Raw genomic sequence first — 16063 nt, forward strand, 5'->3', positions numbered from 1 at the left:
ATCTATTTGACATGAAAATGTGTTGTACAGATTTTCTGTCGGTAAAGATGTGTGTGAGTTTTGCGTGTGTGTGGCCCCTGCAAAACGAGGCCATTATATGCAGCTTTATTTTGATGTATAGATGCCGACTGCATGAACATGGCACCAGCCCACACACAAACACCTGACAGGCCTCCGTGTTTTGGACTCACATGACCCCCTTTAATCGTCTGGTGGGTTTCTCTGCTGTTATCCACAGACGCCGTGTTGACATGATGGAAGGTTTTGATTGTGGAAACTGTATCATGATGTATCGTGATTTTACACACAAATGTAATCTAAGTATTAATTCTGCGCCTGGAAGCCGGACGTTGACCTTGACGCACAGACACGGTGATAAAGATTCCAATGATTTTATACTTGAGAATGAAATTTTATTTTACCTTGTTTGTATCAGATTATTACTTTTCCACTAAGCTGAACTATTGGTCACTATTCACAACATATTGACAGATGAACTGTCTACATAACAAAATATCTCTATTTTATTTTATTTATTTTATTTTTTTTTTAACGATGACCTTGAGTATGTAATTTGAATTTATGCAGGTAAAAAGAATTTCCCCACATACTTTAGTCTATTTCAAAAAATTAATTCACTATATTGTGCTGATATAAATTCATAAAATCCATTCATGGATCATTTGAATAACGAGTGTTATCGCTCTTGTCAATAATATGGATAAGGCCTGATATAAAATTAGATTTCAACAAGTCAACACGTGTCATAAAGAACAGAAATCGGCTGATTCTTTACACGAATAACAAAAATAAATAGCATAAATTTACCACATTGTTCCATACAAATTACAACTGGATGCAAGAGTTAAATATCCATTTTTATTTCTTTCCAGGAAAGTAAAGGAAACTCGTCAATTAAATACTTAAACAAAAAAAGGATAAATCATGTTAAAAGTAAAAAGACGCCTGCTGAAAGTTTTTGGCATTAAAGTAGGAAAGAAGAATCGTTTCTGATATATTTACAACATTCTTTTAGAACAGATCCGTTCAATTTCAAACAGGAGAAATTGCGAGTTTCTGCTTCAACTGTCTCTGTTACCTGAGAAAAAGAAGTCCCGTTTTACGCACAGATTATTCATTATTAACACTACTGGCGTGTTTGGCCAGGTTCGCGGCGCCACGCTGAGTCTGTAATTTCTGATACTCCTGGTGTAAACTGAGGAAGTGCGGAGAGGCCGCGGGATGGAAGAGCGCAGGGGACGCGTAGGCTGCGCTGGAGGTCAGAGGAGAGGAGTAAGCAGTACATTGTGCCGGGGAGAAGGCGTCAATGCCGGGCTGTGACTGGAGGAAAGCCTTGGCTGTGAGGGCGCCGCGGGAGAAGAAGCTGGAGAGAGCCGGCAGGATGCTGCTGACAGGTGGGATGTTGGCGGGGGCGCACGGCGAGGGCGCGTGGTGATGGATATAAGGGTAAATCTCCAGGCTGGGCAGCTGCAGAGCCGCCGCTCCGAGCCCGTAAGCACCGTGGGGGAAACCGTGCAGTCCGCTGGGCTCCAGGTGCTGCTCCTTGAGCGGGTCGAACCGAAAGTGCTGCCGCTTGAAGCGCTTCCTCCTGCGCAGAAAACTCCCGTTCTCAAACATGTCCGAGGAGTTGGGATCCAGCGTCCAGTAGTTGCCCTTCCCGGGGTTTCCAGGCTCTCTTGGCATCTTTACAAAGCAGTCATTAAGGGACAGATTGTGTCTGATAGAGTTCTGCCACGCAGGGAATTTCTCCCGGTAATAAACGAAGCGGTGGCTGATAAAGTCACATATCTCGCTGAGGGTGAGGCGTTTCTTTGGACTCTGCAAGATGGCCATCGTTATCAGCGCAATGTATGAGTACGGAGGCTTCACCGAAGTGGGACCTTTGGTTTTAGGAGGGGGACACGCCGGTGCGGGGCTGTAATCGTCCTGGTCTTTACTCTGACTGCCGGATGACAAAGTCTCCGAGTTGCGGTCCTGCTCAGTCCGCGACTCATCCAAAGGTAAGAGCTGCTCCTCTGCGTTGTCTTTGAGTCCTTCCCCTACAACGTCGATAACAATATCCTCCATGATTTCCAAGCCCAATGTCATAGTAGATGTCCGCGGGTGAAGCCGACACCACCTGCCAACAGGTGGGAGAGTGACAGCTCTTTTCTACAATGGGATTACCAGATTTTTACGCACGGCGCATCTCTATTCACAAAAAAGTGAGTGTACAAATCCGAGTAAAATCCTCCCGTTACTTCACCAGACGGGGACAGAGACTGTGCAAACGGCACGGCATCGGTGCTGATATCCCTTGGTTTGTTCCCTATAAGCACAGGAGAGTGGTCGGCGAGTGATTTGTCGTGTGCGTATAAAGCGTAAAAGTGTGTGCGTCCTCGGAGATGTCCAGCATCATCTGTAATCTCTGAGGCTTTCCTGTGGGTCGGGTGGATGTGATGTCACGTTGAGGCATGAGGAAAAGGATCCTGACCAATGAAAACGGCGCAAAGGGTACCAAGAAGGCCTATACCAGCCAGCGGTGCACTCTCATCACCAGCCCATCAGTGCCAATTCGGCGCGGACATTAGAGAGGCATTTATGGAAAACATCCATAAAAACAAAAACTCTGAATGAGACTATTTTTAGACGAAAAAAGAAAAAAAATCTCCAGAATGACACTTTTTAAGGAAAAAAACTGTCATTTGTAAAACGAAATAAAAATACAAATAATAATATAAGTCTGATTTTTGTTTTTTTTTAGTGCTTTTTGAAAAACATGATTCATAATGTTAAACTTTAAAGTATTGCGTTTATACAATGATTCATTATTCATGTACTGAGCGCAAATAAAGTTCCTTATTAATAAGACGTGAGAGGGAATTTAATAGCCAATAAAAACCTCACTCAATAATAATAATGATAATAAAAATAATAAGGAATTAAATATTTCCTTTAATATGGAGCCAAAAAAGGACGACTGCCATCTAAATGTCCGAGCGCAGCAGTGACGGAGAGTAATAATAAAAAGTTGATAAATACATTTACGAAAAAACTCATAGACACTTTGGGGACATCAGATCACTACCCTGAATTTACACACTGACGGGGAAAATCCCCAAACACTTCTCTACGTGAGGCAGCGACTTAGCGCCTTAATCCTGCGCAAAGACTTTTTTTTTCTCTCTGCAGCCACACTTTGACGCACACACGTGAGGCACAATTACATGTTTTTAGACGTTCAACGGGGGGGGGGGGGGGGGGGGGGGGGGGGGGGGGGGGGGTAAAACTGGAATGACTGATTTTGTGCTCGTTCGAAAATAATAATTTGTTGGGTGGGGGGGCTTTCTATGTGCAAAAATGATGAGAAAAGAGTCTAATGTGTGCTTTTCCTCTTGCGCTCAGATCAGGATTTTTCTCTCTGCGTAAAATCTAAAAGAAATATTGATAAATATCACCATGTGTGAAATTGAGAAGAAATAATATTATATATGCAGTTAATCTAACCTGAGATTTCTGGGCTGGGAACTCTATACCTACTGTTCTCCGTTTGAGCGCAGACCTATCAAAGTCAACCATAACCCCGACAGATTATCTTCTTTAATAATGGGCAGCTGAAAGCAGAATGGTGATATTGGGATGAAAGTAATAGATTTTCACTTGCTCAGACATAAAAGAGAAGTCAGGAGAGGAGGGTGCTTTTGGTATTGTTGGGAGGCCCCTGGTTGTTTGTGTTTAATGATGGAGCCCTTTGTTGGGGATTCCCACATTTCCTGCCTCTAATCGTATTGATACCTCGGGGCAGAAAGGGGGGACTGGGTCTGGACTTGGGTGGGCTATATACGGTACCAAGCAAAAAAGCTGCAGATGATTTCCCCAAATTCATCACGCATGTCTTCAGATTGGAAACAGGCCCACGCGCGTTGTGTGGTTTCAATAACGCGAGAGTAGGAGCGTCAAATCACGAGGGAAAAAAAGATAAGACTTTTAAGATCGTGACACCAAGACTTTTACAACCCGGGGGGAGGGGGGGCATACAACGGATCAGGATCCGCTGATGGACAGGACACGAGAGCTGCAAAGTCCCGTACTCATGCATCTGGTCCTGAATGCTTCCTGATGTTACATTTACAGATATGACCTCCAACTTTTATTTCTGGTAATTTTATTTTAAGAACCCCATCATAAAAGCCACGCAATGTTAACCCTGAAAGACCCAAAGAGTCATAGCAACCAAAAGCATCTGCTGATTTAACAGGTTTAATAACTGTTGATCCACTAATCCTATTAACACATGGAAATAATTCATGTAAAATGCATTTGTTCATCTCTTCTTGGTCATCACACGACCCATTTGGACGTTCGGAGGCTCTAGTGAACGTGGAAACACCGTTATCTTCTACAACACTGATTCACCAGTAAAACCCATAAATGACAGTGGGTGGACACACTTGTTTTTATGTTCAGTTATTAATATCTTTGCTGAAAAAGTCACTTTTTCTTCAGTTGTGATATAATAAGCATTGCATTTACTCAAACGATCATGATGATCAGTAAATTAACCCTTAAAGACTCACATTGGCTTGAGAGTCTGGTCTCTACCAGCTCTACATGTGAAGTGTCATGAGGTAACTTTTGTTATGATTTGGCGCTATATAAAACAAAAATTGATCGATTGATTGATTGATTCACATCTATTTTGTCACAACTTCAAAATGTTTTTGTTTTTTTTTGTCTTTCTCAAGTGATTAATCACCATCCACTGTAAAATTATCCTCTGCATTTTGCATTTCTCAGTGAAAATCATTTCTGATCATGTAGATATTCATAAAAGCTCGGAGTAAATTCAATGGTTATTACAAATGATTCAAAATATATCATTGCATGAACATAAAAACAAGTGTTTACAACCACTGTCATTTATCAAACTCCATGGGTTTCACTGGTGAATCAATGTTGCAGAAGATGACAGTGTTTCCACGTTCACTACGGAGCCTCTGAACGTCCAAATGGATCATATCTGATGACCATGAAAAATTGCCAAACTGCATTTTATCTGAAATATTTACATATGCATTAGTGGAGCAACAGTTATTAAATATTGTAGATCACTAGATTCTTTTGGTCGGTGCATGTTTGGATTAAATAAAGGAAAACACCCGATTTTCACAGAAAAATGTAAAATACAAAGGATAATGTTATAAAAGGCCTAAATGGTGCTAAATCACTTAAGAAATATTAAATAGAGTCAAAAATTCATTTGAGAGCTTCCACAAAAGTAGCACTGGGTCTTTATGGGTTAAACATTGAGCCTAGGCTGAGGTGTTTATAAAGAATATGGAAACGTTCAAATCAATACCCTGCACACACACATACTTTAACAATAACAAATCCAGAGTCTAACACAACGGGCCGTTGTAACAGCTCTTATTTGTTTTGCGTGGCAGATGGGTAAGTGGGAGAGTGAGCATCCACTAAGGACTCGGTGTAATAACATTAATTGGCAGGAACTAAACAGGCCTGAGGGATCACTGGATAAATGAAACCTACATCCGCACAGGTCCGAAATAAGGCTAGATCACTCTGTGACGGGGGCTACTTCAGTTGAAATGTTTTCTTATCTCAGTGCAAACTTGCATGATCCGGGCCGCGATAAAAGCGCAGCGTGTTTTTGATTGGAGGAGGTTGAACCGGCTTCAAAGAGCTGAGGTTTATATCCACATTGTGCCCCCCTCCCGTCTGCACCCCCAGACCAGACCTCTCTCATCTTGATTCCCTTAAAATCTTGGCAGTACAATGGACAATAATACAACGTGTAATTTAAGGTATCATGAATCAAAACTGCACCGAACCGAGACAGACAATGCAGAGGTGCAGAGCCAAACGCACATCTGACGCACACGACGGGTTGAAGGGAGGATGCGAGTGTAAATTTCACGAGCTGAGCCGGTCATTAACACAGTATTTATGGGCTGACAAACGACACCACAGCACACAAAGTTACTCAGACCTGTTCTCCTTTAACACGCCTTGTCGCTGAGCTTCGGCCTCAGACGTCTCTCCATCTGAATGAAGTCCTGTCAATCACACGACGCTCGACTCCGGCTATGTGGCGACATCTAGCGGCCCAAACAGTTAAAAAAAAAAGTAAAAACACTCATGTAAGAGCCTGCACAGTGAGTCCTAATTCAACAAAAATGATAAAATACACACTGAAGCTAAAGGGGAAAATATGCTGAAGTGAAGCATTTCGTTTGGTGTGTGTGTGTGTGTGTGTATATATATATATATATATATATATATACATATATATATATATATATATATAATATATATATATATATATAATATATATATGTTATATATATATATATATATATATATATATATATATCTATATATATATATATATATATATATGTTTTGCTCCTATGTTATATTTCTCTTACTCGTGTTTTGGTGTGACATCTTATTGTCACTGAATGTGTGTCATGCTGCTGCTACACTGTAGGGGCGGCAGTGGCGGCTTCTCGTCTTTCAGAGAGGGTAAGCTCGTTGTTGGCTTACATCAAAAAATTGTCAAGTTATTTAAACATAAATTCGGCCCTCTGTTCCTTGTGATTTGTGAATTTGTGTATTTACAGTGCAAGAAATGAACAAGTAATTTCGTAGTGGTTTCTCTCTCAATTTCACAAGCTGAATGCGCAACAGTATTAAACTGAACTCTGTCAAGTGAAGGAGTATATCTCAAAATAGCTGTCAATCAAACGAGATTCAGCCTTTCGACTGATCCTCCAATCAGCATGTGGAAGCTCAGTGTCCAGCCCAGCCGAGGTCCACCCACAGCTCCATTCACCCCCAGAGACGCTGAGCTGGGGCAGGACAACATCGTGGCATTTATCCAATTACCGCCCAGTTTTGAGGCAATGAAAAAAACTGTTCCATGCAGTCCCATTGAAGTGCATGGACGCTGAGCTTCTACGGGCAAATGCACTGACTATAGATCGTATGAGAAAACAGCGCAACGGGAATGTATGAGAAGTGAACAACATCGAGTCCGTTGATTTGTGATAAAGCTGATTCTGAACGAACTCCTCTTTGACATGTACGAGTTCTAACACATTTGCAATCAATGAAATGTCAACACAACCATACATATTTGACCATTTAATTTTCGTAATTTTAGGGGAAGCTGAGCTTCCCTTGCAGTCTTTGAGAAATCGCCTCAGGTTGGAATACACTTTGGTACCATATTGTTGTGAGCATTATTTGAACAGTATTGTACTGCAGAAAGTAGTGTGTTACTATAAGAATGGAAAAGAGGGAAAAGCAATTAACAATAGAAGAGAGACAGACCATCATAACGCTTAAAAATGTAGGCCTTTCCTACAGAGAAATTGCTGAGAAAGTCAAGGTGTCAGTAAGTCCAGTTTTCTTAACCATCAAAAGGGGCACTCAGAAACTGGGGGAAATGCTGACAGGAAGAGGTCTGGCAGACCCAAAGCCACAACAGAATCAGAAGACAAGTTTCTGAGAGTCAACAGCTTGCGTGATAGGCAACTCACAGGACAACAGCTTCCAGCACAGCTCAATAGTGGTCGTAGTAAGCAAGTCTGTTTCAACTGGGAAGAGAAGACTTCCAGTGACAGGTTTGATGGGTCGAGTTGCAGCAAGAAAGTCACTGCTGAGACTTCAGAATAAGAAAAAGAGCTTTGCCTGGGCAGTGGACTACTGAAGACTGGAAGAAGGTGTTATGGACTGATCAAACCTGCAACTCCCAGGTGCAACACTACAATTCCCACATGGTAGGATCAGTAAAGTCATACCTTATCTTGTAAACTTGGCTTAGTTGGAACATGCTGTTGATCTTTTAAAATATGATGCATTGCTGTGGTAGATTAAACTACCAAAAGATATATAAAGTAGTTAAAATAAGCTTAATATTAAACATGCACAGCAGTAAAATTAATCTAGTAACATCATAATAAAACTACACAGTGACTACTTTTACTTTTCATACTTTACTGTCCAGGCCAACATTATGCTGATAACACTAGGACTGCAAACTTTGACATAAGTAAAGTTTTGAATGTATGATTTTTGACTTGTTTTGGAGTATTTTCATGGTGTGCTCTTAACATGTTCATGTAAGTAGCCTAAATTCGAACCCTTCAAATTTCTGTTGTTAAAAAACAAGCCCTATTACTTCAATAAAGAACACTGTAATAAAGCAATGTGAATATAATCAATTATTCTAAAACTCAGCTGTTCCAGTAATGGGACATACTTGATAGAACACTTTAACAATGTCACAAAATATATATCTCAATAATGTTAAAGTCATGGTGATCTAACACTTCAATATGGAAATATGTATCATGAACATCTGTTGAACTAATGCTCAAGTCATTGTTATATATGTTGTTTTACATTTATTTAATGAAAAGTTAGGAACTATTTGATTTACTTTATAACTGCTTCACCATATTTTAAAATGACGAAGCTATGACATCCCCTGGACCAAGGCTAGATTTATCCACCTGAACCCTTACTTTAGTGTGTTACTGAACTTTGTATTGAATTTCTGACCTGTATCTGACTTTGACATTGTCCCCCATCTTCTGCAATTTATTTTTATTTGTTATCTCTTCACAGCCAATTTATAACAGAGAAATTATTATTAAAAATGACTCTTAAAAATATTTGAATCACTTCTATAAGTTTTCATAATGCAATTAAGCATCATATTGTAGCAATAGTGAATAAACTGAATTTTTACTTTGTGGACGGGATTTACAGGATTTCCGACTACAGATGCACCATAGGGTTTTCATGTATGGTGTCATCAAACATAACACAACAAAAATACACAATCACACACAAAATAGCTTCATCCATTGTATAATTTTAGAATACATAATGCTTTTCTTATAGAGAAGTTGATCAAGTGGATGTGAAAGAAATATTATTTAGTTACAAAGAAATTAACATGAGAAGAAACTGAATTATCATTTCTTCACTAATGATCAAATGAGCATGAAGAAATGATAGGAAGTAGCAACTGGATCATTAATTCACAGTGAGCAACAGGGATTCATGAGCCATCAGCATTAATTCATGCATTAAATTAGCACAAGTCATGCATTAATTAAGCATAAGTTAACTAGACTATAGTTTACCCGTATGACACACACTTAAAAGTATGTTAACAAAACGTCTCAGCATACCTATTTGGGTTAGTCTGGCAAATATTTCTTCCTTGGCCAAATACTCATTCAATTTCAGAGCTTCCTGTGGTGTTTTATAGCAGCAGTGGGCCTTGAACCAAGACCACCTGCACTAATGAAAACATTTATAATAAAAACCACACACACACACATACACATACCATGAACCTTAACAGGAAAAACACACAGGTGCCAGTTTACAGAGAAAAAGCTATGCATTTAATATGACTATTATTACCGCAAAGCAAGATCAGATGGATACAAAACCAGTAAAACTTATGATCACTAAGATGTGACTGTCTGGGTTCAAACTAACATAATGAAGAGTGAGGATGAAGAGTAAGGTTTTGTAGGGAAGTTTAGTCATTGCTTAAACGTGGGGGAGGAGATCCTGGAAAAAACAGTTCGAGCAAGCTACATTTTGAAAATACACAATTCAAAAGTCCAAACCCCTTTCTTCAGACTTTCCCCTGAAGCCACACCTCCATTGTATTTATAGTACTTGCAGAGGGGGGAGGGACAAATGGCAGTTGAATTTGATAGACATATCACCATTCAATCATTTTGATGGGCTGGTTAAAATGATTGGATGGTGTTGTTTTAGTCCTGTCCATTCCACAGGTGGCTAAAAATTTTTATTTTTGTGTTAGAGCATTTAATTAATTGGTTGCAATCAGTTGTGTGAAGGGGATTTTAAGCAATATCGTAAAAAATGCTCCAGGAAAACATCTCCTACCTTACCTTTGAAGTAAAAGGAGATAAATCTGTTACTTTTTGTGTTATTCAGGTAATAAACAAGCAAACTGAAGTGTGATGTAATGATTTTTCTTTCTTTTGAGCATTGTGCTTTAAGACCTAAGTGCAAACTTATTTGAATGTGAACTGCTTTAAGAAATGTAAAACATTCCCAGATTTTTCCAATAGAGGGAGCTATTACACCAATATTAAAGACTTCCACCTCAGAGGGACTTTCAATTACACCCTTTTCCAGGTTTTTGAAACTGTGCTGACACAAGAACTTTGGTCTTTAATATACAAGTTGTCCTACTGGGACCTGGGATCATTTTGGTTCCAGTTTGCTCGGTGTGGAATATTTCTCACCTGACTGTCAAATAAACTGACTGCTGTTTAAGACACACTAACACAGTGCACTTTGGTCAATGCATCATTGCTCCACTGACCTCAGTAAGCAGTTTTTCTCTTTGCTTTGAGACAGAAAATGACAACACCGTGCCAAATGCCTGCGGAGAACACAGCTGAAGTTTCCAACGTTCTTTTCTATTGAGACTGACAGCAGTGGTTTGTCTGCAGTGCAGTGTTTGGCCCCTGAGCTGTTCACTGTCGAAGCTGAGATGGGGACTGAGGGTGGAAGGAATGCAGATGTTGTGTTTTGAAAGCTCAGTGTGAAGCATGTTGACTGACTGTCAGAGGTCAGGGCTGTGACTGGAACGCAAGAGTGAGAACCCGCCTTTGGGTACAATGAGAATTCAGGGGCACGAATTTGCACTTGAGACACTGATGGAGCAAGATAAGATGACACAGTTAAAGACCCGCTGCTGTAAAACAAATGTACAGCTTTATGATGCATAGGAAATATGTTGAACCCACTTCACTTCCTGTTTCCTCCTTCTTGCAGCCTCATATGGGATGTTTTGTTCAGACTGCATAATTCCTCCTTATAACCACGTAATTATAATTACACACATCTTGCACACTAATTCATGTATATTTCTATTAACTTATCATATTGATAATATTTGTCTAGTAGATATTCTACACATTTCTGTTGTAATTGTGTTTTAATAGAGTGTTTTAATTCGTATATTTAGATATAAACACTGTATATTTAGAGCTATATATGTGTATATTTAGACCTTTATTTATGTGTACATATGTGTGCATGACACACATTTCCTCTGGGATTAACAAAGTATTTTAAATCTGAATCTGAATGATCTTTCACCGTCACCATCTGCTACATGATATAGCCTGTTCAACACAGACATAACAGCATTTCATAGAATGTGGTATGAAGACAATTAGTTTGGTGGAACAATAGACCAGGGGATCTCAGTGACAGTGGGTTTGGTGACACCAGGCAGGAAAACCAAAGTCAGTCTGGCCCATGATATTCCCATGTTGGTTGTATAAACACAGTCAGCAGAATGGGAGCCACACTTTTTTTTTTATGGTGATTCCCACAGTTTTTGATGTGAGTGAGCTCAGGGGTCGGTGAGGACAGACCACCAGGTTTCTCTAAACTCTTAAAACAGAACTGTATGATGGTTTGCTTTGACTGGAACACCACATTTTCACCAAGAAAAAGTTTCCAAACAGCTGCAAGACAGTGAGAAAAAACAAAAGCACAAATATTTCCTGTTATTTCCACCAATGAGATTATAGAACGTAGAATTCGCTTCTTAAGGAAGTAAAACATTCTGTCAGGGCTGCTGCTGTGACCTTTGAGGATCACAGTCTTTATTTCCTGGCATCTGAAGAGGCAAGTGGCTACGTCACATGCTGCGACCCCTCCCCTTGGTCTGTTTCATGAGCAGAGCAGGCCCTCACAACAACTGGTCCCTGGGCTCCTGGGGTCATGATCTCTGGGTACTTAAGTGTGTATTTAGAGGTCATGCTGCTACACTGAGGGCCCGGTCCTCTCACAGCATGGGGCCCCTTCGTGATTCATCAACACCCTCGTGACAGAAAGGCATATATGCACACTTGTCCACACAAGGATTTTAAGGTCATTGTACTGTATTGCTTTAAAACTACAATTTAAACTACAATTTAAATATTTTAATACAGAAATACTGTATATATATATACAAAAAAAAAGACTAGACCTTTGTTCTATACTTACTGAAATTTAGAGAAATCTGCTTTTCTGTGTAACATTCCATTTCATTTAATCATCGGTCAATGACACGCAGTCACCTTTAATGGAAAATTAATGGGAAATGGTAAACAAAGGATAAAACCTCAGATATTTATAGGTGTCAATCATCTGATGTTGCAAAGGTATACTTAATAACATTAATACAGCAGTAGTTTGGCAACACAGCTAATTTTCTATGTTGTTACTTCAATGTGTGAGCAGTGGCTTATAATAATAATAATAATAATAATAATAATAATAATAATAATAATTATTATTATTATTATTATTATTATTATTATTATTATTATTATGAATTTATTAATAAGCGCCTTTCAAGACACCCAAGGACACTGTACAACAAGATAAAACAGAGAATGCATAAAATACAAAGAAGTAAACAATAGATAAAAGAATAATTACGATATATAGAAATGAAGATGGAAAATGGAGAGTAAAACTTATTGGTGGATAGGCTATTCTGAAAAGGTGAGTTTTGAGTCTGGATTTGATGATAAACTAATGCTAAACTGAGTATGGTACATTATATAAATTACTAATTTACCATTGGATAAGTTGAATCATCTAATGTTAAATTAATGTTATTTTTAGATACATAACATTAGCTTTATGGAATTTGATCAGAAATTTCATGAAATAGTGTCAATATGCATCACTGAATCTAAAATGAATAAAACAGATTAATACACTAATGCAAAACAATTCAGTTTTGTCTATAAAGCACATTTCATGCACAAGGCAGACTCAATGTACTTCACAACAGGTATGTAACAGAAAAAACAATCACAAGAAGGAGAGTGCAAGTGCAAGCGCAAGTAAACAATCATATGTACACACTTAAACTCACACATACCCACACAACCACATGCTCACACAGAACGCTGTCAAAAAAAGTATGTTTTTAACTTGTTTTACCCGTCAGGTTACAACATTACAGTGGTGCTGAAAACAACACCTCTGATGAACCGATACTAGATGAAATAACTGAACAGTGTTTGTGTTGAAAGATTGTTTTTTGTTCAGTTGTATAAAAGCAGAAGTATCAAAGCACAAGCCACGATCAGCCAGAAATATTTAGATTCTCTAAATTCTAAGGAAAGGAGAATAAATACTTTCTTTGGTGTCTCCTTTAGCTTTAGATACACTAGACCATACATTGCCAAATGAGAGGAGATAATGCTGCTCCACAATTCACTGCACACAACAACAGGTTATGAAATCAAACCATCAGCATGACAGACACATTGTTTGTCTTATGCCATAATTGACCATAACCTCTTAATGCAATTTTCATATGTTAAACTAAAAAGTTATTTATGAACACTATTAAATTCAATGGGAGAAGAAATACATCCACATCAAAGTGGGAATAAGTGTAATTATGGATTAAAAGCACTTGCAAATTTTAAGAAAGTTGTCCACACCTTATGTGTTGCTTTATGCTTGTTTTGTTTAGATTCATTTTTATTTACAGTCAGCCAAAAAGTTGGAATAAATTATTCTTACCTTTTCTCTTGAGTCTTGATAGATTATGTGCAGCTGGGACTCAGTATGTAATCATTACACCAGGTCAAAGGTGATTATTGATATGTATGATGTGTATGAATAGGAATTAAAAAGGAATGTCTGAGAACAACATTATTCCAACTTTATGGGCAATAGTGTGGTTATACTAATTGGGATTCATATCACAGTACAACAGGAGGAGTATCTATGATGCACTGGTTATGATTTATCCTCAGAATATTGTACTTTCACCACACCAGACCGATGTCACATTTTCCTTTTGTAAGTGCAGTCAGAATCTCTCAGCACCACTTTTCCTAAGTCCTCATGAATTCTCCTTCTCATCTTTCCTTGACCAAATGACTTTTTTTTTTCTTGAAATCAGGGGGAAAAGTTAAGGAAAACAACAGAGGAGGTACATTTTTGGATTATTCAACTACCCCCTCCATTTCTTTTGATAGATTAACCCCTTGTACCTTCAATAAACAGAAAGTCAGAGACATAACAGTAATAATACTAATGGGTACTACAGGCATGGTTTCATACATGCATATGCTGAAGTTTCACACAGTAACACACACCCACTTCTCCCTCTCGGTCAACTGATCCCGACACCTTCAGCTGTGATGCTCAACACATTCCAGAGCTGAATCCCACTGGACAAGCGCAGCGCTGACAGGGACATTCCTTCTCTGGCATTCCATCAGACCCCCCCCCACCTGGGTCTCTTTTTCAGCTTCCACATCTTGTTGAGTCCTGAACTCTGCCACTTCTTTGACATTTTCACACAGCCGCAGAACATCCAGTAAACCACAGGTAGAGAACTGCTTTACATAGAACATGGTTATGGTTAAATTCCTTACACGGCCTCACCACTGTTTTTTCAAAGCTAATGTCTTGAGCATGTATTATTGTTGGAATATAATCATTGCTTTGGAAATGCCTGAGGCGGTGCAGGATGACAGATGACAGTTTGTTTCCAGCTTTTTCTCTGGTAAACTCATGCACGGGCATATGTGCTGCACCAAACTATCTATCATGGCAGAAGGTACATGCATTACATGGAACTCATGCAGACCAGCCCATTTGACTGCATCTATTGTTGGACCTCGTGGCTTCTTGTTGAAAGACTGGATTTTGTAACTGTGCAAGAGGAAACAGGTTCTCTGGAAGATTTCCTCAGTCTAATTCAAAAGAAAACGGCTTCAGTTGAACACCACTTTGGATGGTCTATCTATGTGAAGGACAATATTTAGAGGAAGTACGTGCAATAGTATGCATTGTAAAACTATGTGCATGTGGGAAACATCTGCAACTTCCAAGTCAAACATGGAGACGAAAAAAAATTGACATGTGAATGAGTAAACATTTAACTAGGTTCACAAGGTTGTTAGTGACCCATTCATGGGTTAGATTCACACGTGCACCATATTTAAACAAACTGTAAATGAGTGGAAGTGGATGAAGCTACGATGGTGCCACCCATTAGTTTTGAACTGTTGTTGCCAGGAGTTTATGTTTTGATTATCAACATGTTGGCAGTTTGGGGCCAGAAGTGACTGTATTTGGATAAAAGAGGTGGGGCTGTAGGAGAGTGAGGGGAGCTATCTGCAAGGGGACACGGATGAGATCATGCAAAACACCTACTGACACAAATGGAAAAATTCATCAAACATTTGAAGAACGAAGTCATCAACTTAACAACAGCTTCAGTCGAGCTGTCATGAAAAACACAAGCTTTGAATATCACATACACCTGTCAATCACAGCCTGACACGGCAAACAACAAAGCCGTCTATTCATCCTAAATCTTATTAATGGAGCAATAAAACAAATGAACCCTGAATGACTGACCTGGTTTCAGAGAAAAGTTCAACTGAAGTGCATGCAAACCAGGGTTATTACACTTTAAGAGTGAGTGAGTGTGGTTACATGCACACTATTATTCCACTATTATTCAGAATTTGACAGGTAGTATATTTCATCTGGATATTCAAGATTATACCTTTTGCTTTTAGAATGGAGTATTTTCCAATTAAAATATTTTATGATGATTCTTTGGACTTTTACATATACAGCAGATTTGGAAAATGAATACAAATCTTATTTTTGTTACTGCAGGTTGTGACCCATGGCAACTCAGCTGAAGCAGAGACAAGGATCCTCTCTGGTAGAGATGGATGCCTCAAAGAAAAGTTCACATTTTTGGTCTGACTTTGAACCTTCATACCTCCTTGGACATTTGTAAAAAAAAAAATTTCTTCTTTTACATTTTTTTTTTTATTTTTTATTTTTTCATTTAGTAATCATTTTGGCTGTGTTGCAGCATATGGCATGAATTTCAGCTACAACTTTTCTTTTTAACTACATTCTTGAAATCCAAACCTTTTACTCTTACATTTCTTTTATACACTGCTGATGCAGCAAACAA

At 38.8% G+C, this 16063-nt stretch overlaps 1 protein-coding gene across 1 annotated transcript; it reads right to left on the reverse strand.

Moving 5' to 3' along the window:
* Positions 1-930: 930 nt before the first annotated feature.
* Positions 931-2399, reverse strand: foxd7 (forkhead box D7). Its single transcript, XM_030140271.1, has one exon. The coding sequence runs from the start codon at positions 2107-2109 to the stop codon at positions 1132-1134; it is 978 nt and encodes a 325-aa protein (XP_029996131.1). The 5' UTR covers positions 2110-2399; the 3' UTR covers positions 931-1131.
* Positions 2400-16063: the final 13664 nt, after the last annotated feature.

Source organism: Sphaeramia orbicularis, chromosome 8 (genome assembly GCF_902148855.1).
Source record: "Sphaeramia orbicularis chromosome 8, fSphaOr1.1, whole genome shotgun sequence".
In the NCBI taxonomy this organism is placed as follows: Eukaryota; Metazoa; Chordata; class Actinopteri; order Kurtiformes; family Apogonidae; genus Sphaeramia; species Sphaeramia orbicularis.